At 30.6% G+C, this 27,467-nt stretch overlaps 2 protein-coding genes across 5 annotated transcripts; one reads left to right on the forward strand and one right to left on the reverse strand.

The window, feature by feature from the left end:
• The first annotated feature begins 183 nt into the window (after positions 1-183).
• Positions 184-16,243, forward strand: LOC100168769 (intersectin-1). Of its 4 annotated transcripts, none has more exons than XM_001947734.5 (29): positions 185-450; positions 2,842-3,016; positions 3,088-3,230; positions 3,297-3,587; positions 3,649-3,700; positions 3,964-4,122; positions 4,199-4,684; positions 4,756-4,894; positions 4,958-5,275; positions 5,336-5,573; positions 5,647-5,917; positions 5,976-6,174; positions 6,777-6,891; positions 7,370-7,539; positions 7,987-8,148; positions 10,699-10,740; positions 10,846-10,992; positions 11,051-11,204; positions 11,272-11,436; positions 13,386-13,501; positions 14,106-14,212; positions 14,331-14,403; positions 14,463-14,669; positions 14,728-14,811; positions 14,873-15,169; positions 15,233-15,428; positions 15,501-15,578; positions 15,638-15,808; positions 15,932-16,241. In XM_001947734.5, exons 2-29 carry the CDS (start codon positions 2,865-2,867, stop codon positions 16,081-16,083), a joined length of 4,884 nt encoding a protein of 1,627 aa, XP_001947769.2. In that variant the 5' UTR covers positions 185-450; positions 2,842-2,864; the 3' UTR covers positions 16,084-16,241. The 4 variants fall into 4 exon arrangements, with proteins under 4 accessions (XP_003247350.1, XP_001947769.2, XP_003247349.1 ...); XM_003247301.4 differs by lacking the exon at positions 185-450 and adding an exon at positions 469-785; XM_029489127.1 differs by lacking the exon at positions 185-450 and adding an exon at positions 469-690.
• Positions 16,244-19,296: 3,053 nt separating this feature from the next.
• LOC100161927 (flocculation protein FLO11) lies at positions 19,297-27,387 on the reverse strand. Its single transcript, XM_001947625.5, has 2 exons — positions 27,083-27,387; positions 19,297-22,871 (listed from the first exon to the last, which is right to left on the reverse strand). The coding sequence occupies exons 1-2, from the start codon at positions 27,143-27,145 to the stop codon at positions 19,752-19,754; spliced, it is 3,183 nt and encodes a 1,060-aa protein (XP_001947660.2). The 5' UTR covers positions 27,146-27,387; the 3' UTR covers positions 19,297-19,751.
• Between the last annotated feature and the right edge of the window lie 80 nt (positions 27,388-27,467).

Below are 27,467 nucleotides of genomic sequence, written 5' to 3' on the forward strand. Positions count from 1 at the left end.
CAGTTAACAGTTCACTGTTCAACGTCTATTACAAATCTACGGACGACAAAAAGCGAAAACAAATTATTTTTTAATAATAATATCGGTTATCCTTCGCGCAATCGCGCGCGAGTTTGGGCACCACTAGAGCGCAGTGATAAAAAAAAAAACCAACAAAACGTCTGTCGTCTGTTATTATATTATGTGTGTTACTGTTATTTGTTGTAATAGATAAGTGAGATTTGCTTGTAGGCGGGCGGTCGAAAATCGGGGAAAAAAATAATTTAATATAAATGTCAAATGATAAACGACGCGACGAATAAGCTGGTGATTACGTTTCGCGCACTCCGGGCCTGAATTTCTCGGTTCGAATATTGTTTTCCTACCGTTCTCGTCAAACGCAACACGCACGCCCATCAAACAATTATACGCCGACGGAGTGTGGGCTCGCCGTCAAAGCTTTGCGCGCCGGTAAGATTGCTCAATTCGCAGTATTGTGTGTGTCGCGTTCGTTTCACGGTCACACCAGCGGCCGTCGCGTTGGCTCGTTCGTTGTTTCGCCCGACATGCATAATGCCTACGATACTGTTCATAATAATAATTATTATAAAATATTAATCGTTAATAATTGCCATTCGTCATTACTGATGCTGCCGCTGCCGCTGTTACTGCTACTCCGAATTACCACATAATAATATTATACTATTATATGTATGATAAACGTAATAGTATTGTTCTCATCATCGGGTGGGCGCCGCAGAAACTATATCGTTTGATTTGTTGTCGTTGGTTTTCCATTCATCACCGTGCGTTACAATACCTCATAATATATTATTTACATACGCATAAACGTATCGTGTGAAATTGTTTTTTTTTATAAATTTTTCAAACATTTTTACAACCATTGATGGATACCATTGTTATCCATGCACCTGCCTAATATATTTTACAATATATAATAATATTAGGCAGGCGTCCGCCAACAACCTACAGTGTACTATCATAATTGTTATTTCCGAATATTGATCGATGCTATTATCTACCCATGTTTCTGGGTCATGACGTGTCATACTTAGGTTTTATTCATCTAACATTCTCCCCTCGCCTATATTACCTAAATATAAATAAAAATTAACACTGAACAAATTATTGTCTATTACTTAATTAAATTTATTTCAGGTGTTTTTAAATGTGTTCATTTTTACTATTTTAAAATCAACAAAATTAATATATTATACATCATAATAATCAACTCTGATGATTTCATTGCATGATAGATTTTGAACTGCAACTGGTTTTGAGATATTCATTTAGGTATTTGATATAAAACGGATGAAAATAATTTTTAGTCTTCATTGCGCTCGGTCCGTTAACTGTCAGATTATTATATTAAAATAAGAGACCAATCAGTCATAGAGTTAGAGTATAAGATATCTGCTATTATGTTTTAGTGCAAAATAATTTATAGATAAATTAAATTGTATTTTTTGACCCACTTCCTCCTAAGATATCTTGAGAATGTTATAGAATTTTCAACTTGTAATTTAAATAATTCTACCTACTATCAGTACTTGTATTAAGGAGAGACGCGGGGGGGTCGGAGTCCCCTTTCTTTTTAGAAAATATTTATGCGTTCTCTTTCTAATTATATCCAAATCAATAAGATATTTCAATATTCAGGTACTCACATATTTTTTACACTCTTGCATCCCACTTCTAATTTTTTCCCAATCCAAGCATTTAAAATATACAAAATTAAATATATGGGTCAGTAATTTTGTTAAATTATGAATTAGCCTACACAACCTAACTTTTTAGTTTTTACTATGTACTTACAATTTCAATCACTTATACAATTCTCTAATGCTTGGTATAACTACTTTGTTTTGCCAAAAGTAAATACCCAATCTATACCTACAATTGTGCAATGAATATATATATTTAGTACAAAATGAATGTAAGGCTGTGTTGCTAGCTTTCAAAATAAAATATTGAGGTGTAATATTAATTATTATTAGCCGCTCTTTAAATAAATCTCATTGTTAATCCTAAATTGTATATACTCTGTTCAGCGAGAGAGCACGCTAATTCTGCGCATCCCTCCGCGTCACCAGGCTATCAAAACCGGTTTCCCAATGGCAGGGTGTTGTGTGGGGAACCAGTTTTTGTTGGTGCGCAACGTGGTCTCTCGCTGAACAGAGTATAGTGTTGGTGCTAGGGACACAATTAATTAATTATTCTTAGTAACCAATAGTTGTGTGTATACCTAGCCTCCCATATTTTTTAAATTTCCAAGACGACAATATTTACATAATAATTACATGATACTATGATAGGTATTATATAGGTACCTATTTTGTTAAATTTAATCAAATTCTCTAAAATGTAATAAATTATAATTTATATAATAGTTATCTACTTCCATTGTTTATTAAAATTGTTTTGACTATAATGATAGTTATATATAATAACAATAGTTTTTAATTTTTCCTTGGTATAAAATATCAATTTTACTTTATTAATTTATTTTAATCAATCAGTATAGCCATGAGTTATTATAAAATTCATTTCATTTAGGTTACAGACCACAGTGAGCTTATTATGAGGTATATTAGTAGAATACATTAAAAGTCTAAACAATTATATTCCATTATTTTTCAATACAAATATTGTAAAATATGACTTAAAAGTTATCAGTGTGTGATATTAAATTAAATTGAATTTATTTAGGTATGTAGCACTTTAAAAAATTCAATTTTCCAAAGTTTATGATATTTTTTTTAGCATATACCTACCAATGTTTTAAATATAAATAACAAGAAAATATGGAATATGTAATTATTAAGCATTTATAATTTTTAGGTTAAATTAATAAACTTGGTGATATGGATCCGTGGGTGGTGACTCCTCAAGAATGGACACGTTTTTGCACACATTTTCAAGCATTGAAACCAGTAGGTGGTGTCATTACAGGTGAACAGGCCAAGGGATTTCTTTTACAATCACGACTTCCTCCACTAGTACTTGGAGCAATATGGTAAAATTATAAAAATATTTTTACCCATGTGTTTATTTATTGTTAATATACTAATATTAACTAATTTTTAGGGGTTTAGCTGATACTGATGCAGATGGTCGTATGAATATTATTGAATTTACTATTGCTTGCAAGTTAATTAGCCTTAAACTTAGAGGTTTAGAGCTACCTAAAGTCATCCCTAGTAACTTATGGAACTCTGTTCAGTCTCTAAGTAATTTAAAAAATACCTTTACTACGCTTAATTGAATTCAACTAATTTTAGAACATATATTTTTAGATTCAGTTCCGAAAGCTTCATCTCCACTTCTTACAAGTCCTCCAACAATGACTCCTGGAATTGCGCCACCTATGACATTGCCATTATCAAATGTATCTCCAACAACAATTTTACCAGCTGTAACACCGCCATTAATACCAGCAGCTTCTTCTCCCATTGGCACCATAAATCGTACAATTAGTCCAGTTGTAAATAGGTCTTCTCCCGTTCAGATTGCAAATTTAACAAATAATATGGCATTAGTTGGTCAAGCAGGTCCTATTAAACCTGCACTACCTGCTGCACCATCTCGTAAGTTGAGAAAATAATTCTGTTTTCCATTATATTAATTTTTATTATTTTACTTATTTAGTTCCTGGTACGCCAGTTGCTTCAATGCCAATGCCCATATCAATAGATTCTCCGTAAGTTAAAAAATAAAATAAATCATTTAATAGATTTAAAATTTTAAGCTTGATAGGTAAATATAATTGTATTATAGCTTTGTTAATATAACATATAAAGATTTCTGTATTATTCACAATATTTTAATATTTTTCTTAAATAGTAATTAAGCATATCTAATTCATGATGTTTAAAATAATATTTATTAACGACATTTTACTTTTTCTATGATTATAAAGTTATTCTATTAAGATTGTTTGTGTTAAATTTGTATTTATTATAGAGGAAATCAGGAATGGGCAGTACCACATCAAACTAAATTAAAGTATACGCAGATTTTTAATACTACTGATCGCACAAGGACAGGATTTTTAACGGGAGTTCAAGCACGTGGTATCATGGTGGCTACTCAACTACCACAAAACGTTCTTGCACAAATATGGTAAATTGATAAAGAATTGGTATAATTTCTAAATCTTTTATGTTTAATCAATATTTATTTGTTTTGATTTTAAAAGGAATCTCTCTGATATGGATAAAGATGGTCAGTTATGCTGTGACGAGTTTGTGTTAGCTATGTACTTATGTGATTTGGCTAAATCTGGGGAAAAAATTCGCATTCCTTTGCCCCCTGAACTTATACCTCCATCTGTTCGACGCCAACGTCAGAATAGTTTAACTGCTCCAAGTGAAGGAACTCCTGAGTCTGATTCTTGTTTGATAAATCAAACAACTTTTGAGGATAAACGCAAAGAGAATTTTGAAAAAGGACAAGCTGAGTTAGAAAGACGCCGTAAAGCTCTATTGGAGATACAGAGAAAAGAACAAGAGGAACGAGAACGTAAAGAAAGGGAAGAGCAAGAAAGAAGAGAAAAAATACGATTAGAACAAGAAAAGAGAAGACAAGATGAACTTGAAATACAAATGAGAAAACAAAAAGAACTAGAGCAGGAAAGAGAAGAGCAAAGAAAAAGAGCTCAGGAACAAAGGGAAGCAGCTCGAAAGTAAGTTTCATTTTGTATAATTTTACTTTCTACAATAACTTATGGATATCTATTTTGAAAATGAAATAAAGAGAAATGGAGAGACAGCGCCAATTAGAGTGGGAAAAACAAAGAAGTATGGAACTTCAACAACAACGACAGAAGGAACAAGAAACAGTACTAAAATTAAAGGGCAAAAATCAAAGCTTGACCATTGATCTTCAACAAATGGTAAGTTGTTACCTAATTAAAAATTGAAAATGTGTATATTAAACTGTGAATGTGTGTTTTTAGACTGATAAAGTACGTGAGCTATCACAAAAAATCAGTGAGACTCGTGCAAGTGTAACAGGTGTCAAATCTACTATTGATAGTATGCGTACAACACGAGACACTCAAATGAATGAAATGTCACGTTTAAAGTCTACTTTAAAAGAACAAAATCAACGTCTTATCACTGTGAGTCAAGAAAAAATACGTTTAGAAGCCAAGAACAAAATGAATCCTAGTATTGAAACTGCAGAAATACAAGAACAAACACAATCAGCAGTTTCAAATAAAAAATTAACATTTAAAAGCTTACAAGATAAAATTGATGATCTTAATTCCCAAGTAAGGTCATACCTAATAATTATTAATTTGCATTTTATTTTTTAACTGTTTTGTTTTTAGATTGAACTCAAAAAACAAGATGTTGAAAATAATAACAGTTCTATCGATCAATTAAAAACACAGTTGACCAAGCTTGTAGAAGATTGTGAAAAAATCTATCCAAGCTACGAAGAAAACACTAAGAAAGTTATGGAAATGAAGAAAAGTAAAGCCAAGGAAATGTCATCTTGGGGAGATGATGCCTGGAATTCAGCACCAACTACTGACTGGGTTGAAGAAAAGTCTGCAACTACTTTAGGTACAAGTTAATTAGTTATTAATATAAATATTTAAATTTCCAACTTAAATATTAACATCTATATAAATTATAGAGTCAAGTGCCTATAAAAAATGTCGAGCTCTGTATGAGTTTGAAGCTCGGAACACTGATGAATTATCTTTCCAACCTGGAGATATTATTATGGTTCCATTGGAACAAAATGCAGAACCTGGATGGTTAACAGGAGAATTGAAGAACATGACAGGATGGTTTCCAGAATCCTATGTTGAAACAGTTGATGGTTCTGATGACATTCGTGACATAATTGCCAATCGCCAAGCTCCTTTAGAAGATAATTTTGTATCTACTCAAAAACCATTAGAGTAAAAAAATATTTATTTTTTTCTATTTAATAAATTGTATAACATTATTTTATTGTAGAGGAATTGCTGAATTACCAGAAAATGAGCTTGGACAAGGATTTGAAACTGATGATTTTAGCATTTCAAACCCTAAACTTATTTTAGGACATGGCAAATCAGTGAATATTAAAGCACAAGTATTAAATGATTGGACTGGTAAAGACAGTACTTGTTTGTCATTGGTAGCTGGTGATATTATTGATGTAACTGAAAATCAAGTATGTATTATTGATTAATTATATACCATAGAAATCAATTATAACACAATTAAAAGAGGTTTTTATTAGGCAATTTTTAGTGTGTTCATATTTTGAACATTTAGTAAATACATTTATATTTTTTTATTTAATAGATCTCTTTCCTAATGTATTATTATCCTAATTTATAGATCCAATAATTAACTTACAACCAATATTTTCTATATTTTCCGTCCATCAACATATTATAGGCATGTTCTCATATCATTTACACATTGGCCATAAACTGCTTAATCTTGATGTTGTACTATGTAACCCGTTATTTTTTGCTTTTACTCCCTTGGGTATGTTCACGATGTAGTTAATATGTATCTACTTTTGGGTTTTTTTTTGTATTATTTCTATTGAGTATTCTATAGTTGTATAATATCCACCTAAATTATCACCCCAACCCCACCCCCTTATACTCTTTAATTTAATTTTCGACCAATCTAAATTAATAAACATTCCATTTTTTTTTTTTTTTTTTTACTATATTACTTGTTAATTCTATTATTTTATTAGTTTATTATTATTATCACTAGTATGCACTCTATTTTAATCAATTATTTATTTATTTTTAGGACGATTGGTGGTATGGTAAAACTTCAGATAATCGTTTTGGCTGGTTCCCAAAATCTTCTGTGTCAGTAATTGAGAATACAATCAAAGATACTAATATTCCAAGTGACAAACAAGGTTTATATATTTAATAAATAATATTATAATATATCAATACGTACTACTCATTTATTTTGGGTGGAAATTGTCATCCATCTCATAGTTTTCAGTGCTTCAGTGTATTTATATTTTATTTATAATTATAAAATATAATTTATTGAAAGCACTGACTTAAATCAGCTTCATATTTTTTACTTAATTAAAATCCCCTTCTAATATTCTATTCATCTTCAGAAGGAACCTAACTGATGGCCGTCATGAAACCCCTCTGTCACTAGTGAACCAACATGTCTTGTCAGCTTTTTATAAAACCCATGCCCCTGAATTGTCTGCCAGAATTCCTTTCTAACATGAATACAGCATAGTTAACTGGCCAGAATATTTAACAAGTCATTTATATATTTCGTGAAATGTTCTATCACAACAGTGTTATACAATAACTTAATTTTTCTGAAAAAAAAATAATATTTTTAACTAATTAATACTTTATATTTAGAATATTATATTGTTCTCTACCCATATGAGTCTGTGGAGCCAGGAGATTTAAACATGAATCAAGATGAAGTGGTCTTAGTAACAAAAAAGGATGGAGATTGGTGGACAGGAATAATAGGTGACAGGTCTGGAATATTTCCTTCTAACTATGTGCAATATCTTGATCCCCAGGTAAATTTTACTTTTGATATAACAATTTTTTCAACACCATGTAAATACAGTTAAACCACCATCATAACTCAAGTTTTAACCTGTCCCAAAATTAATGTTTATAATATTACATAACTTGTGAAATGAATTGAAATTTATAAATGTATGTATTGAAACCTCAACAACTTAAATTTTATTTACTATTTGTTATAAGTTATAACACATTTTCTTGACCAAATACAAATTAATGACCATTGTTTTTGGTTATATTAGTGTAGTTAATTTTAGACATCTGTTAATTCTTATTGAAAAATGTTTATTTTGTACATTTTAAATTTAATAAAATATTAATTACCTAGTCAACTTATTTAAAATTTTTAAAGATTTACTTAATAGGATGGAGGTTGCACTGTATTTATTTTTCATAATAAATATTTTTGTTTCAATTTAATTTTTAATTTTATATAGCCTAAGGAAACGACTGTGAATAAGAATCCTCCATTTGAAACAGCTTCATCAGTAAAATCAGAAACTTCTGTTACTTCTTCACCATTGACTACTCCTATTATGCTAGAACCTCAAAAACCAAATGGTAGTAGATCAGTGACACCAGATCTAGCATCAACAAAGGTATAAATTCAAGTATAAACAAAACAATTGCTATGTATTATAATACATTCAACATGACGTACTTTTCCTTTTTAAACACTTGAAATGTTTGCATATATTTTAATCATTTCTAAAGGTTTAAAACTACTGACTGGTTATTTTTTTTTGTTAGAAGTATCTATTGCCCAGGAGAATAATAATACTTTTTCTAATTTTAATCAAATATATTGAATAATGTCATAATTAAAGGCAAGATAAGGCCAAATCTTCAACTTATTATTTTATTGGAAAAATGTGTTTCAAATATTTGCTGCCCCACAATTTTTGTAGGAAATATTAGCAGAGTAGAAGTATGGATAGAACTACTGCTGTCCACTACTACAGATATTAAGTGGAGGGGGAAATTTTTACTTTGCTACTGGCACAGCGCTGCTTTCGTGTTATGTAGCTTGTTTTCTTTTCTTTGTTTAATCCAGAATACTGGAATAACTAATATTTTTAAATATTTTATCTCAGTTAAAATAGAACACAATTTTGAATTGAATGCCCCACATTTACCTTTATAGTTTATTTCTAATATTATTTTAATTGAAAATATTAAACAGGTAATATTCCGAACTTGAAAATGTTGTGAATAGGAGCAGGACGCCGGGAGCTTTCCCAGTGGTCTGATATGATTGAACATTTTTGAAATTATTTTCCTAACAAATTTTAAGTAATTCAGTGAAAAAAATTATTTTTCCCTACTAATTTTAGATTCTGAGTGGAGATGAATGTATTAATTTTACAATGTGTTTTTTTTAAATTTTTGTCTGTACACGATGAGTATTCAATATATTGATTCGATTTTCAAGTTCAGTACCTTTTTTCGATAGGAAAGTGCATCTAGTTTGTGCATTGAGGGAATTAAAATTCACAAAGTTATGCTATATGCTTATTTGATCATTTCCATACTTAATAACATTTTAAAAATGTCTTGACTCATTTTGAACTGTTTACAGACATTTTCAATTTTCAATTTTTTAGTTTTTTTTTTCAATAATTGTCAATAAAATTGTATTTTTGTTTAGTCGAAATGCGTGAAAATTTAATAAAAAGGTCATTGTTACTTTTGCAGTTAAAAAATATTCAAAATACATAGCCACCACTTATTTTTATAAGCATTTAAAATTTAAAATTATTTTGTAGTTCCATGAAGTGCTATTATTCAATCAAGCCATCCATGACCTATTATGTATCTCTCCATTGTGCTTATTGTAAATATTTTTTATACAGATTGTACAAATTATATAAATATGACAAAAAAAAAAAAAATGTGGTTAAAAATGTATAAAATGTTCAATTTTTATAGCAAAGGATTGAACATTTAAAACTAGGTTCCATGTAAATAAGTAAATAAATTACTTATCAATAAATAATATCATCTAATTTACTTATTAATATCAAATGCTGACTGACCGTCTTCGCTCAGAACCGTTTTTCGTATACAATGATATACATTGAATTCAAATTTAACACCATCCATTACATTGACCTGTAATCCATTATTGTAACCTGCTGTACAACAGATCCACACCCACTAGCCCACCTTTTTTAAATTTAATATGGTTCCTATTATAATTAAATAATAACCTACTAGTATTAATAATATTTATAGACTATAATACTATATACATTTGAGACTATAATGCACTTATTTTAAATATATTATATCTTATTTTTTTTATTAACTTCGATATTTTTTAACAGTAACAAAAACATTTTTTTAGGTTTAACCTTCTTGGCTTGCATAAAAAATGTCCAGGTTTGAAATATTATCCCCATTCTCACATATTTGTGAAATTATATTGTTAAAATAAATTTGAAAAAATTAGTTGAAGATCTAGATAATTGTAACTCAAACTGCTTATTTATTTGATTTGTAATTATTTTATCTAGTATTAAGTTCTATGCCTATTTATTTTTCTTACTTTAAATAAATTACTTATATTTTATTTTTGATTTAACAGTTTTGTTAGTAGAGTGAATTGGTTGGCCTATTGTCAAACTTTTAGGTGAAAAACATTGTAGTGTTCTCTCGTTAGTTTTTATGATAGATTTTTAAGTGAGATGAACATGTATAATATTAATATTTAAAAATGTTCATAATTCATTTAAAAATTAAAATAACAAAAAACTAAGTAGTGAACACAAATATTGTTCCTTACCTAATAATTTGACAATAGGTCAATTCACTCCAAAATCAAAATTGACAGCACACTATTAAAACTGGAAAACAAAAATTTGCTTTGTGTCAGACGGAGTCAACACATGTGGGTACCCCACAGCTCTTAATAACAATTGAGTTTTTGGTGGTATATAACACGAACACATTATTTATATCTATTATAATAGTATGTTTACTAAATATTTTGACTTAGTTATTATATTTACTTATATACTTTCACAAGTAGGTGAGGATAGAGATGATATTTCAAGCCTGGAAATTCCTTGCTTTTTTGTGTATATTTTGTGTATTTTATTATTATTGATTGTTTGTTGCTGCCTATGGCTTGTGTTTTTGGTTATCAGAGGGAAAGCAGTGCAACAGAAGATAGTGAAAATGATGACAAGGTAAACTATGCTTTCAGTGTATTGTTTGCATGAAATAATTTTTGTGAAGTACCTATAATTAAATAACATTTTAAAATTGTTGTAACTTAAATGTATGTTTCTCAGATAACTAAAGGAACAAAAAAAGCAGAAGTGGCAACTGTAATTGCACCATACACAGCCACTAGCACTGAACAATTAAGTTTACAACGAGGACAATTGGTAAAAATTAGAAAGAAGACTACCACGGGTTGGTGGGAAGGAGAGTTACAAGTAAATAAATACACACTTGATCATTATTTGGACAATTATTGTTAAAATGTAATGTTAGGCAAAAGGACAAAAACGACAAATTGGTTGGTTTCCAGCATCTTATGTAAAACCATTAGGTAACACTGGTAGAGCAAATTCACCAGCTACAAAAAGTAATCAATCTGCAGTAATGCCTGTTACTACTCCTACACCTTCCTCCAACAATTCTCTAGGTAATACAATTATATTGTCATCTTTTTTGTTTAATAATTAAATAATATTAATTAATATTATTTGCAGAAAAAGTCATAGCTTTGTTTCCATTTAATGCGGTCCACAATGATGAATTAACATTCCAGAAAGATGAGATTATAACATTGGTGTCAAAAGATGAGCAAGCTTGGTGGAGAGGAGAATTAAATGGAAAGACTGGATTGTTTCCAAGTAATTACGTGGCACCTCTATGTAAGTAAAAGAAATTAAGTATTAGAAAATATTGTAATTACATACACTTTGCATGTTTCAATTCATTTTTTAAAAATGTGTCAAAGACAGCTTAATGTCAAAAATTACAAGACAAAAATTTGTAATTAAATAATTTTTAAAATGTTATCAAATATATTTTAGATTATAAAAAATATGTCTATTACAATAATTATTTTATGGGGTTCCTTGCAACTAATAGAAAATAAAAATTAATTTATTGATTATGAAATCATTTTTTAATGGGTTCAATATATTATAATGAACTCTTCTAAATAGTTTGAATAGTTTTATTACAAGTTATAAATAGATAGTAAGATAAGACTTTTACTAACATCTTCTATATTCTGTCTCTTTTGTTTTTGTTTTGTTTTTTTTTTTGTAGGAGTTTGTTATAGTCATTTGTTCACTGGCTAACGACCCATCAGGCGGATGAACTTCAGAATATTTGTATGGTTTTTTTTTTGATTAAATTATATATTATTTTTTTCAAAGCCTGATTAGTAAGTAAGTTTAATATTTATGATATTAAATTATAAAAGCTAAGAAAATAACTTTTAGTCATAAACAAGACTTGTTGTATTATTTTTTTTTTTAGTTATTAATCACCCATATTATAGTCATTGCAATTGATGGGTCAGCCATTTCTAAAAAAATATTCTGTACATTTATTTAATTAATGCTATTTACCAATTATCACTTCTAATATACTTACATTTAGTTTATAAAGTAACACACAAAATATGTTAGTAGAATTATTTTATTTTATGATTTACTTAAGTGCAATATTTTCCCTCCATTTTATTATTAGAGTATTTATTTTTAGATGTTTTTTGTATAATTTTAATATACCATGTAAATTTTAATTTTTTTTATCATTATTGTTTATATTGGAATCTCTTAAACTGATATTTGTTGTTATAATTATTATATACATGTCAGTGTTACTATATATCTACTTAAGTTTATGAACAAAAACCTAAATAAGTTATTCCACAAAAGTTATAATTCTATAATTGTTCATTTATAATTAATATTATATTTTGTTAAATAATAATTATTATTTCTTATCTATTGTTAAATTTGCATGATTCTTAGTTACACTTACCCATATTGTATTTGAATAGTTAAAGTAGTATTATTATTACTAACCAATATATTATTATATCATAACATTTAGAGGAGTTCATTATATAATTAATTATTGTTGTGTGGTAAATTTAGTGTGAATTTGTATTATTTATCACTTACGAAATATTATATTCTATTCACAATGGTATTTAAAAATATATAGAACATTTCAAATATTATACAATTTTTTCAATGTGTTCTACTTACCACCTTAATCCAAAAACTACAAATTTCTTTTCTATCGATTTAAATATTAATAAACACCTAGTTTTTTCAATTATTAACAAAGACTTATAAGGGAATTAATAATAATATAAGTTTGGTTTATCATTACATTGAGATATGCATTTATGAATTAAGTAACTTGTTGATGTTCAATCACTGAAAAGTAATGACATACATTTTTACTAATTTTAAGTTATTATTTTATTGAAATAAATAAATTTAAATGCATTTTTTAATTTAAATAATTGATAATTAATGAATAATAAAATTGAATATCAATAATCTATTATGATCATATTTAAATAAATATGTTTAAAATTGCATTATTTTTTGTTTGCGATTTTATTTTACTCTCCTTAATTTGTTGTACTTGTAGGAAAGAATAAAAATATATATCCTACAATTGTCACATTTCTATCTTCTTACTTAAATTTTTAAAATCAAAATCATCCTCTTCATTCAATGTTATTTATGTGTTCAATAAATAAACACACAATTTTTTAGATTGCTTTTAGTTTAGTAAGGTTAATTTGGTGAAAATTATTTAAATTTTCTATTGTGTTATAATCATGTAGCTGAAGTGACAATTAAAGTAAAATTGAATAAAGAAGAACGAAAACGACAACAACATATTCACGAATTGATCACCACTGAGCAGGCTTATATTGAAGACATGACTGCAGTACACGAAGTATTTATATTCAATGATATTAATTATTTATGAAACATCATAATATAGTTTATAATTGTTACTTTTATGTAACTTTGAATATATTTTTTAAATTTTTATTTAATCCTTCGTGGAGTGAATTATGAATTCACAGGTATTACCTAAAGAGTGAATTAGAAATGAGAAAAAATATTGTAATTTAGAGCCATGACGATTATATTATATGATCTTAGTGTGCAAACTATTATTCTTGATGCCGTCAACAATTTTTTTTTACGAGACGCACTGGCCACTTCCCTAATTTTATTTTTACTTCAAACCCGAGTATTCAGCTATTATTTACCTATATTAATCATTTTTCATTTTTATTACCATACTTAAAGGGATAATACATAAATAAAAGTTAAGAACACAAAATTAGACACATGTAGATACATAAATGTATTTAATAGGTTAGATTTATAAAGCTTTATAAGCTCTTAAACTTGGAAATTGAGGTTCTATGGATTTTTGGTAAATATTTGATATACATTTTTTTATTCAATATAATAATCTATATATATTATTTGTATTTAAAAACATTGAATCTTATCTAGCCCAGCATTATTCATTTTGTGTTAATTAGGTGTTTGAAAAGCCTTTATATGAAAGTGGTGTTCTTACTACTTCCGACATCTGCAAAATTTTTATCAACTGGGAAGAAATTATAGAGTGTAATCAAATCTTTTTGACGTAAGTATTTTTAGTACAGTAAATTAACAAAACATTTTAAAAATATTTAACTATAAATTTATAAAACTTTATATAATTGTTATATACCTTATTAGTTATTATAGAATATATTTTACAGATCATTACGAGTGCGTAGGGATATGAGTTCTGCCGGAATTGTACGAATAGTTGGTGATATTTTGTGTGAACATGTAAGAAATAATATGATTAGTTCATTATCATATATATTTATGAATTTTTTTTATTTTAGTTTCCAAGAATGACTAGATATGTGCGATTTTGTAGTTGTCAATTAAATGCTGCAATCACTCTACAGAAACTTACCGAGACTAATCCAGCTTTTTGTGAAGTCACCAAACGTTGCCAGAGTGATTCTCGCATTAAAGGACTGCCTTTGAGTTCATTTCTTATTAAACCCATGCAACGAATCACTAAATATCCTCTACTTGTACAAAAGGTGTGTTTAAAATAATTTTTAATCTATAGTATCTATTTTCTAGTATTTATTTTTACAGATCTTAGAGCATACTCCAAATTCTCATCCAGATCGTTTTCACTTAGAAGAGGCACTTGCTAAAGCTGAAGAAATATGTCTTCAAGTATTTATTAGTTTTTTTTTTATTTTTATATTAAATAATACCTATTCTATTTGATTAATAGGTAAATGAAGGTGTCAGGGAAAAAGAAAATTCTGACCGATTAGAGTGGTTGCAAACACATGTTAACAGTGAAGGATTAAGTGAAAGGTTAATATTTAACTCATTAACTAATTCGTTGGGATCAAGAAAATTTCTACACTATGGGTCTTTATCAAAAACTAAAAGTGGTAAAGAACTTGTTGGGTTCTTGATGAATGATATGTTTCTTCTTGTTGAACCAGTAAAACCATCTATTCTGTCTGGACAAACATTTTCATTTGACAAATTTTTGGGAGATTCATTTAAAATTTACAAACAAGTATGTTTTTTTATATTGTTTTTAAATTAAATATCTAAACATTTTTGGTTTGTTGTTATTTAGCCCTTTTTATTAATGTTATTAAATATTGCTGACTCGGTGACAGATAGTGTTGAATTTCGAATTGATTATGATAATATACCTATACTATTGTCATCTCCAAGTATTAATGAACGAAACTTGTGGTTGAAAAAATTAAACGAAGCTAAAAAGATTTTGATTGCTAGTGAAAAGAATCAAAAACAACTAATGGAATCAAGTACATTATTTAATAATATTAATGTATTATTGGCAACATTTGAATACTTTTAAGTTCATGTATCTGTTTTAGAAAAAGCAGATTTTGGTGCTTGTGGCAGAGTCTTAGTTTTTGTTATGGATGGTAGAAAACTCCAAACTCCAAAACTTGGTAATCTATCATAAATTATTTAATAATTGTATAATTGATTTTAATGAAATTATGTTTAGGTAAAAAAGCTGCTTTCTGTGAAGTTAGCATGGGATCTCGAAAACAATGTACACAAGTAAGTGAATCTCCTGATCCTAAGTGGGATTCATCAATGCAGTTCCTGGTCAAAGATATTCAAGATGATATTCTTTGTGTAACAGTGTTTAATAAAGGGCATTATTCTCCCGATGGTAATTATGTTTTTTAATTACTGTTAGTTCTATTTGAGGAATAAGATGAATGAATTCTTATATATAATTCATTTTTAAATTATAATCTGCTTATTAATTTAATTTATTTGTATTTTGTTTTAGAATTCTTAGGACGATCTGAAATTCGTGTATCAGAGATTATCCAATCAACTAAAAATAGTAGAGGACCTCTTACTAAACATTTGCAGTTGAGAGAAGTACAGACTGGTGTTATAACTTTGAAGTTGGATTTATGCTTATTTGATGCAAATTGATACAGATAATATTAGTTTATTTTAAAAACAAGGAAAACTATCTCTATTGATAATTTTAGTTAACTTTTATACCTATTTACTCTTTAGATTCCATATTATTAAATTATTTATTGAACGTCTTAATCTTGTTAATCTCATTTTTTGATATCAATATTGTATTGATTTATATGCAAATGGTTAATAGGTTTATAAAAAAAAAACTATGTTACCAATGATTATTATTTCAATATTAAACTATTTAACTATATTATTAGCTTATAATAAATATTATTGCATTTTACTTGTTGGCTACTGAATAAATATACGTAATACATAAATATTAGGCCTTAGTCTAGGCTATGTTTTGTATTAGCAATGGACTATCATATTTTGGACTCGTAAGGACTAAACAAAAAAATGAACTTCTTGGCGCATTAATATTTTTTCCATAGATCATTGTCAGAGCACTGGAAGAGTTAGTGGTAAATCCCCTCCCCCGGTCAATGTATGATAAATCCCCTTATTTGTGTCTTTAGTATTAGCACCACAATTCAATTAAAATAATGTATTATTTGTAGGGTTCTGAAATTTATTTTTTTGAGATATTTTATATTAATGAATGGTATAAAAAACTAATTTTAATTTAAAACTATAATAGCAAGTACAGTAAGCCCCTCTACTTAGTTAAGTGTTCATGAAAAATATAGTAATATTACATAATAATGATCTATTTTATTTTTATATCATGATCTGGAATTAAATATTAATAGTCATTAATCAGGTATGAAATCAGTATGACCCACTGATGACAGGTATATAAAAATATTTTTTGTCACGCCTGCACTGAAAGTTTCGTTTTCGATGGAGGTTGAAGTTTTGGAAACACAGACATATTAATATGTCTATGGTTAGAAATCGTTCTTTTTCCATCCAGCGGCCGTTAAAGTGGAAATCCTAAAAAGTGCCGGGTGGTAAAATGGTTATCCCCAAAAGTGCTGCACGCACATTTCACGCCCGTGTACCCTGCACAAACAGGCACTGAAATCTATACTACGGTCCTTACAAAACATAAACTTTTGGTTACATCTTATAATCATATTATAACCTCTATGCGTGACGCTTAAAATTAATAAAACCAAATCATTTCTTTCAGAAATATTGTTTTCGTAGAGTTCTAGTCTAATCTAGCATAGATCCCTGTATAACCTTTGCCGTGATCGATGAATGCAGAGGCGTGACAAAAAAAAGTATGTGTGGCTCGTGCGGGAAGGCAATTTCCGCCCTTGCAGTCACACAACATGCTATTACGTATTAACCTACTCTATGACGTATTTTTATATATCTGTGGTATGGCCATGATTAACTAACTGACATACCTAGTTAGTTAATCACGATTGTGATAGTCTAGTGATGATTTTATAAAACATACCAAAAAACACAGTTTAAAAAATTTATTTTTCAAAGTGAAAATTTTATGTGAAATATTTTATACTCATAACTCTAATTATTAGTTATAATATTTATCTAATAAGAAGGTTACAATAACAATTTCAATTTTTATTGGTCGCTTATTTTGAAATATCTGAATATGCGGTCGCAGACGAGCTCACTACCGGGGGAGTGAGTGCCCCCCCCCCCTGTGCCCAGGAAGATCAGGGAACGGGCCCGAGTAAATCACACGATATTGGCAACGTCGGTGAAAGAAAAGCCAAGCTTAACATATGAAATGAACACCAATAAAGATAATGAAGTTACAACCCCAGAAGTCTGGGAGCTTCCCGACTTCTACGCATGGGCGTGGCTATTGTACAAAACACTGGTCTCGCGCATCAACTCTTTAAGGAAAGAATCTGACAACGCGACTGATTGCTGCGGACGAAAACTTGACGAGGTTCGTTCTTATTCTGAATAAAGTATAATATATACCAATATACCTATCTGTATACATTTTGTTATTATAAACTAAGTGTGTAGTGCTTAAACAATTTAAATAGTAAATTAAGTAGGTACCTACATAAGAAGTTTTCAAATTAAGTTTTTCCCGAATTAACTATTAAGTAGGTAGGTTAACAACGCCTATAATCCATATAGCTTATTAAATATTAACTATTAAGTATTAATCCATTCTAACACAAATAATAAAGGTAAGGAACACTCAAATATTTAATTTCATTTTTTATTCCATTTTAAGAACACCCGTGTCGAATATCTAGTACCTACTAGCACAGAATAAATTAATGCTATTAGAAACCCAAATAAATGATTCTGGTGAAAGTTTAAAAGCCCTCTTACATCTACAACCGTTCTATCAAAAAAACTTGCAAAATTCTTACTATTCTGTATATACATTACAACAGTGACCTACCTAGTCGATAACGATATAGTAGGTACACTCAAGATTCAACACCTACTATGGCGTAATTATACTTTAAAGTTAGAGGGTCCTTCAGTCCTATAATTGTTTTAATAAGTAAATTATAAATAAAATATAAAAGAGCTAAGAAATTCTGGGTGTCCGGGAGGGGCTGAAGTCCAACTAATCCCCCCTCCCCTATTTACGTCTATGGCACCTACCATATTGGGGGGGGGGGGGGGGTGAGCTCCCCAGCTTTTATAAATTATTATACTATGATATTAAACTGAGACAAGACCATCACGAGTCATGACAAATATTATTAACATTTTAATAAAAAGTTTTTAATCATATTTTCATAACAAGGATATAAAGTATTGAGTATTATAGACACCATTTTTACTATCAATTTAATAACAATTACCTATCTATACCACGGACTAAGATATAGTATATCTTAGTGACTTAGGTAGTCCGTTACCTATACAAATCATATTATCATTAATCATTATAAAATCAATGATTGTATACACATATTGACCAATGTTTGATTCTTCTCCAAAATTGTAATTTACTCTGCATATAAATATAAATTGAGTATTTAAAAAATATATACCTATAATATTATTTAAGCAATTATATTTATATTTTTTGCTATAATATTACATAAATAAATATAAAACATATATTATGTGTACAAATTATAAAATTATACTTAGATATAGGTAATATTACCTATATTGTTATAATATAAATATTATGTAACACTATTATAGCTTACAACTACTTCTTAGTATTAAATTTACATACAAAGTAAAATAGTATAATTATTGAGCTTTGTTTCATTATTTGTTTTTAGGATGTCTACAATATTTGTAAATTAAAAATAAATATATATATACATTTTACATGGTTTTACAATATTTAGGAAAATATATATGTTGTAAATAAATATTGTTGATAAATTATTATAGGTACTAAATTCTACGTATTGGTTAAGTACATTATTAGTTTATCGTTCTATGTGTAGCTGTGTTATTATTCAATACCCATGTATATTGTTTATACGCTTACTAATATAGGTACCTACTTAAAGTATTTAAAATTGCACAGTTTATAAAATACTTATATTTTTACTTTAGTTAACGTATCTACTTGTATCTATACATTATATACATAAATAAATAATATTCACTTGCTGGGTGATCATTTAACAGTTTACACATGATTTATGACTTATGAGTATGATTTATATGTATTTGAGTCTTTCTAAGAATTTAACCTTTAATACCTACTTCATTGTAATGGATATGATGTAATCGTTAGAAATATTTATTTAATCTATTGTAAATCTTTTCGCTCTTTCGGATTGTTCAACTGTTTTTTTTTCTTTTCCATCCTCTGAAGGAGGACTTATTGGCATAAAACCGCCAACTAATTGCGGTTTAAAATTATCTGGATCAAACTTCTCCGTAGACCCAGCCACATCACCTGTTTCATCTATTCTCTCAGAAGCATTATCAATTTGTGATTTTCTTACAACCGACCATCCGTTGCTATTTTCTGGCAATTTTAAACTTGGCTGGAAGGGTATTTGAAAATTTTGCAGTAGAGGTTTGTGGCCTTCATCAACTACCTTATGATTATCTTCTGACGTTTTTAATGTAGCTGTAATTGGTTTTTGCGAAACCGCAATGTTTGAAGTAGAATCACGAGTTACAATTGGAACATAATCTTGAAGGTTTGGAACTAGTTCTTGATCATAATTTGGTTTGATTGTATCCAATTTGGTCGGACTGTATGCTTTATACTCCAATGAAGATCCGTTTTGATTTTCATCAGGCTTAACGATTTGATATGGGAAGTCTGTTTTGGTGGACTTGATAATGGTGGTTTTAGTTTTTAAAATTGGGACATCGGATCTATCATTTACGTCTAGCATTACTGAGTCATCTATTAATTTTTCAGATGGTTTTGGTGGAGTGTTTGCCGCATAAATAATATGTACAGGATTTTCTTTATTATCATCTCGTAATTTTATCGGAGTTCCATGTTGAATCATTTGCAAGGTAGTCACTTTTGCTGGTTGTGGTCCAGGTCTTTGCAAAATTCTTGATTCCTTTTCAGGTATATTTAGAATTTCTTCATCGATATTATCATCATTTCTGTCTACTTTTAAAAATTGAGGTTTTGGAAGGGGTGGAGGTCTTAAATGATCTATTGGAATTTGAACTCTTTCAATTGTCGCCGAGTGTGATTGAGGTACCGTTGGCGGTGTATCGACTCTGGCGTTTGGTCTGAATTGAGGTAAAATATTGGGTAAATTTGGTCTTTGTGGTGGAGGTATGGCGCCATCGCGTTTCGGAGGTGGGTGATATGCAGGAGGTTTTGGTACATTCTCCCATTGAGGCCTTGGATACGATTGTTGTTTTTGGATTGGTCTTGGCGGAGGAACAAGTGGAATCGATGTAGTCGATTTGGTCTTTACCGGTATCGTGTGGTTAACAACGGTTTCAGAAGAGCCGTCTTCGACCATTAAAACTTGGCCGATACCTTGTGCTGGCCGTGTATCTGTCCGTTCTCCGTCCATACCAATCGAAAAAGAAGTTTGAAGTGCGTAGCTTTTATTATCTTCATTCGGCTGAGTTTTTATGAAATGGTTTATCACGTGTTTAGGAGGTTTAAACTTTGATGTATCGGGTTGGATCTGCGGAGGGGTGTATTGAGGTTTATTTTTGACATACTCATCCGTTTGTACCGGATATGGTGGTGGTCGTCCTTGTGACATTTGAAGCTCTGTGTTCACTGGTTTTCTAGGTATATCCGGCTGGAAAGTTTTTATTACTGGCGGCTCTGGTTGATAAGGTCGACTTTGGATTAGAGGATTCGTAGGTCGGTTTGAAGCCGTGCTAGGAAACTGTTGTGCGTTATAAGTATCCGGTCTGACTTTGTAGTAAACTGTCTCAAACTGATCAGGAGTTCCGTTCGGCTTTGGCGGTTTGGGTTTTGAATACATCGGTGGCAGTTCTGGGCTTATTGGTGGATCAGGCTTACCACTATTGAACGTCACTCTTGAATTGTCATACACAGCAGTTTCCTCGGGCTTAATTGTATCAGGTATATTTTCCGGGCGTAGAGGCCTAGATGAGTATACTGGTTCCGACACTGGAGCTGGAGATGGTTTGACATTCGCCGAGTGTTCCTTTTGGTTGTTCAACGATATACCAGACGATACGTGAGCGGTGAACGTCATAGGCACTTTGCTGTTGGTGATTAAAGGATACGGTTTGTCGTCGAACTGGTAGTTTCCGTGTAGAGGTTTGAAGTTTTGACCGAACGTCTCCGGCTGATGCGGTTTCTCCGCTGGTTTGATCGCGTCATCGTAGTCAGCAAATGACGTTCCATCCAGTTTGGAGTCGATCTCTGGTCTGACAGTGGTGACCTGCACCGAGCTCGTGGTTCTATTGAAGACTGACGGGGTCACTGGTGCTGATGTTGTAGTGGTCGAGGACGACGGTACAGTAGCTGCAGAAGTGGATGGTTCGGGCGTGATAAAAGAGGTCGACGATAGTGGCGGCGGATTGGTGCGGTGAACGACTGTCGTCGGACTCATGGGGGCAGCGGTAGTGGTGGTTGAGGTAGTGGTGGTGGTCGTAGTAGTAGTGGTCGCTGCCTGCGTGGTTGTGATATCTTGGTGTGACACAGGTTCTTGCGCATGAGGGTAATCGTAATCGTATTCATATTCCTCTTGCTGCGGGACCGGGGTCGTGGTTGTGGTCGTTGTAGTTGTCGGGGCTGGAGTTGGGGCAGTGGTGGGCCTGATTGTAGTCAACTTGATGGTGTTGTACCAAGACGAGGCAGTGGTGGTGGGCGAAGTTGCAGCCGTCGGCGTCTGGGTTGGAGCGGATGGCATTTTGTGATTACTGAGTGGCGATGATGGCGACGACCCACCGGACCCTTGGATTTTTGTGTTGGCGTACGAACTGGACATGAGTGGAAACCGGTCACTAGAACTGTACTTGACGGGCAGGTTCAAGAACTGATAGATGTCCGTCTGCTTGTTCTTGGTGGGCGCAATGTCATTGGGCCTGGGCAGCAAACCGGGGCCTGCCACGTCCTTTCTGTCGATCGGATCGCCCTTGTAATCGAACGGCACCTCCTCTAACTTTGTAGTGTCGTAATCGTAATAGTCGTCGGACCTCTGCGCCGCGCTCGGGGGTGGTCTAGTATTGAAGTCTATGGAACCCATGTTGGGATCAACGATGAATGGTTCGCCGTTGTTGAATGGGAACGATGATGGGTGGTAGCCATTGGTCAGTGTCATTGGTCTCTGCGGCACTTCTTTGACGGTGGCCGCAATGGCGGCGGGATCCTGCGGCCGAGCTGAACATGTGACGAACAATAACACCAAGACACCGCACATCAACTTCAGATGCCGCCACCCTTCCATTTGAACCTGAAACAGAAACAGTACATAAATATTTTCTTTGCAACAGAAAAAATAAGTTTAACTGCTGGATTTAAAAAAAAATTATTTTAGATTAGATATAAATATATAATATATTTAGGTATTTCGGCAGGAAGATAAGTACCCTCTGTTTATTTATTAATTTACTATCATTATTATTTTTTAATCCCACAACAAAGCGTTTGAAGAAACGACGTGACCGTCAATCACGCACGACCTTGACCATAAAGAGAACGCGCATTCGTCTACCCATATAATATGTGCCGCGCGTACCTAATAATATATATACCTAATAGTATACATATGTTGTCACAACTTTCTTTTTGAATACCAATGACAATAAAAGAGTACTCGTTAGCATATCTAAATGGCACAGAAAATATCTAGGAATAAACATAATTTCACTTCGTACAATACATTTTTTTTCACCCAGTAACCTTACCTATCTCCATGTACAATGTATGTTTATATACATACCTATATACCTATACGTGTTAATTATGTAAGTACTGTTATTTTGTTATAGTGCACACGTGTGCTGTTGTCTAAAAATAAAATATGTTAATCTAATAATCTATTTTACATTTTGCCTGCGGAGTAGCATCGATGATATTGTATTACTTCTAAATATTATAATATAATAACTATAGACGGCCATACTAATTTGATTTTTAGTATACTCTTTCATGTTTACAGACCGCTGACCAAATTATAGGGTACCTACCTATGTATCGTGATATAGTGTACCTATAAACGTGTGTGTATATTCCAGCGTGTGGTCGCTTGTTTATTAATTATACCGTTACTCGTTGGCGTGTAAGAAAACATCAGATCATACTATTATTTCTGTAAAATCGTCCTAGGACGAATAAAACACAATATTCGTTTATTCATCGTTTATAATTTCTACTCAATGTCAATGATATTATTAAATTATTATTGTATATTGTTATGTCTTATAATTTAGTTCGGTCGTCGCGGTGTCCGCGAACAACCAGCAATCCGAGACAGCGTCTACAATATAGGTACTATATTATTTACTATATAGATAGGCGCCTCGACATAACGAGTGTGCTACAAAAACCTGTTACACGGAAATGCAGTGGAAATGTGTGTGGTGAGTGTGTATGTATAATAATATATACATAATCATACATTCATATCGTATTATTTTAGTATGTACGGTTAGAATCGGAACGAAACGACGTGTGTAGGTTAGGGTTACGGATTATTAATAACCAGGGTATACGACGTATTATAATATATCAAATAATATATGTATATACGTGTACAGGTAGTTAGGTATATTATTCATGCACATTTTATACATACATAATATTATATACAATATACAATTTACCTACGCGTGGCGATAAGCCGATAACATATTCATTCCACCAACCAAATGCACTACCTACCTATGTAATATGCTTAATACCTACCTACCTACCAGCCTATATACATCAATTTATTATTGTCCTCAATACGCGTCTATTGAACTACACTTTTTTTTTGGCCCACTTTTTTACGACCCAACCGAAACCAATTAAAATCACATCACTATATTATACGTATTTAAAATAGATTGATTTTTTTTTCAATTTCAAACGAAAGTCCCTCGCGTATAAGCGTATTACATAGGTATTTACATCTTTACGGGCGTTTAAGTCTTGTACTGAAGAGCGGGGAACGCGAACGCCGAAACTGTTTTGACGAATGGTATCCCGAGACGCTACACAGGTTCTAGTTTCGTTAGTTTTGACATATGCATTATTGTTGTTGTTTTTCTTGGTCGAGACGTATTGTGTTGTCGTTACGACTATAATAGCATAGTAATAATCGACTTTTGAAATCTTTTTTTCTCTTTTTTTTTCAACGCAGCAAGCGTTAAGATTTTAACGGATATAATTTTATCCTAAACCAATGGTGAAATTGCAGCAACGCAAAATCACAAATGCTGCACACTCATACTTCATAGTATTTAATATTAAGATTTAAGATCATCATTATAGGTATACGATGTATCTACCTATAATATTTCTTAAGTACCCAAGTGCATTTAATTTTGTATTCTATCTATTGTTTTATCTTTTATTTTCTACTTTAAAGTATCGACAATGGTTGGTGCGAAAGTATTATGTACCTACTATGATGTGTCTTATTATTTTTCCCATTTCAAAAATTACAAATTACAAAACAAGTTTGTCTGTTGAAGATTTCGAATTTTATTATAATAATAATCAGTTTTAGTAGAATTATGTCCTCGAAGCTAAATATTTAATATAAATATAAAAATATACATTTTACTCGAGAAATGCGTGTATTTCCACAATCACTTTCTTCCTTATCCGGTTTCTATTCTTAAGTTTTGCTTCGGATAACTAGATTACTTTTTACTATTATTATTGAAACCCACATTCCGATGAAATATAAGAATTTATCATGATGAATAAAACCAGAGTTATATATTATATATATACAACATAAAAGAAGACTTTTTTACTTACATTTTCTAATCTCGCTGTATAGTTGTATCTACGAGAAATTGTCCAATTAGTTGTCGATCGTAATATATACTTAATCTCGCTATACGTATTATTGTTGTGTAGGTACTATTATAGTGTGGTGGTACTTTTGTATCGCAGTATTGATTGATACAACGTTTTAATAAGAATCTTTTTCCGAAAAACTACCTATAGGTTAATATAATTATTATGTAGATGTATATAATTATAATGCGTAAGCGGCAATAACCAATAAAATATTAGTATAGAAATGTTACTCAAAAGTAAATTTTTATGATAAAATGAATAATGTTGTTATCTTATTAGTTATTAATTATTATAAATAGGTACTATGAAATAGTATACCCATAGTATACTTAACATAACCTAAGGATTCTTTTTTGGTTTTATTTTCATAAACTATTTTGCAGTTCATCGACATCGAAGTAGGTAAGTATTCGTCTATTACAATAATATTAATTTATAAGTTATAAGTTATAACGGACCACAGCAAGTACAGTATATTCGTGTCCAAAGGGTTTCCGTTACTTTATTTTTAAATTCGCGTACCTATTTAAAAACTCTTAACAGTCACCCGTCTGGTTTACAATGCATTTTCATACAAGATATCCACATTTTTTAGCCAATAAATTTAGTCGTCATGCCATGCAGGTTTTTTAGGTGTCTACTACAACTCTACTGTCTATCGTATATTTTATCGTGCAACTGTCCACGCCGCGTCGTGTAAACACTCGAGCCTTATATTATAATTAAGTGACAAAAAAAATCGAATAAATTAGCAATGGGTATCCACGAAAACTCTTTTGGATTAATAGGTAACTATAAAACTGTAAAAAACTTATTTACTTATATAAATATTGATGGTCTAAAAATTAAATATAAACTGAAACCTGTAATTTTCCGGTGATTAAGTATTGGACATGGAAACCTGATGGAATTGGACAAATATTTTTCAGGTCAAGAACCTTCGCTCGTATATAAAAGTAAGTAATAATCACAATAAAAATAAAAAATAAATATACATTTTTTTTTAATATGAATTATATTTTAATAAAAAAAAATTTACATAAGAATAATGAATATATTATAATATTATCTAACAATAGAAACAGTGTGAAAAACAATTTTCTGTTCATATTGTTATTATTTTCAAACACGATCTATAACAAAAATAATGCTAAATTCGGAGAATCATGGAAATATTTTAAATATAAATTTTAAATTGAATTATTCAGAAAAAAATAATCTGATCCTAACATATGTTTTAAATATGAGTATCATATACAGCGTATGTGAAAATAATTATTATTTGCAATAAGTATTAGGTAATATCTTCTTTTAGGTAATACTTAGGTATAATATGATATTATATAATTATATCGATGTGCCTATCGATTATAGTGACAAGCATAACATTAATATTAAATATAAGTTTCGAACGCTCTAGTACAAACCAAGTAATGAAATGGATTTGATATTTATTATATTACATGGTTTGGCCAAAAGCTTAGAAACTCTCGGCAGTCTCAACTCCCAAAACACAATTGTTAACGAGACGATATGTATTAATATATTATGCATATGGTATACTTTTTATTTCGAATGAATTATGACATATTAGTATATTACACTATATTAAATATTATATTAGAATATATATATGTTGGTACTCACGATTGTTTTTTTCTTTTTTTTTAAATCAATTGGTCGATTGATCGTTCCGTTAATATAGATCATACGACGTATAATTATTGTGCCAAGGCGACGGCTCGTGTTAGGTGTTACGTATGATATGTAAAAATATATATGTTTGTTCGCAGGTAACGTTAATTTTTTTTACAAAATATGATAACATTAAGCGGCGGTGATGGCGGAATCGACAGGTGCTCTGCGTCCGACGGCCGCGGAGCGATTATTACAATCGTGTGGCTGGCGGGCCCGCGCTGCACACCGGTGACCGGGGAGAAGAAGACTGCCGCGCGACGTCGAATACTGCGGCGCCGGTCGTCGTCTTGGTCCGATGTACAAAATATAGGTAATGTACGAAAAATATTTCTTG

This window comes from Acyrthosiphon pisum, chromosome A2 (genome assembly GCF_005508785.2).
Source record: "Acyrthosiphon pisum isolate AL4f chromosome A2, pea_aphid_22Mar2018_4r6ur, whole genome shotgun sequence".
In the NCBI taxonomy this organism is placed as follows: Eukaryota; Metazoa; Arthropoda; class Insecta; order Hemiptera; family Aphididae; genus Acyrthosiphon; species Acyrthosiphon pisum.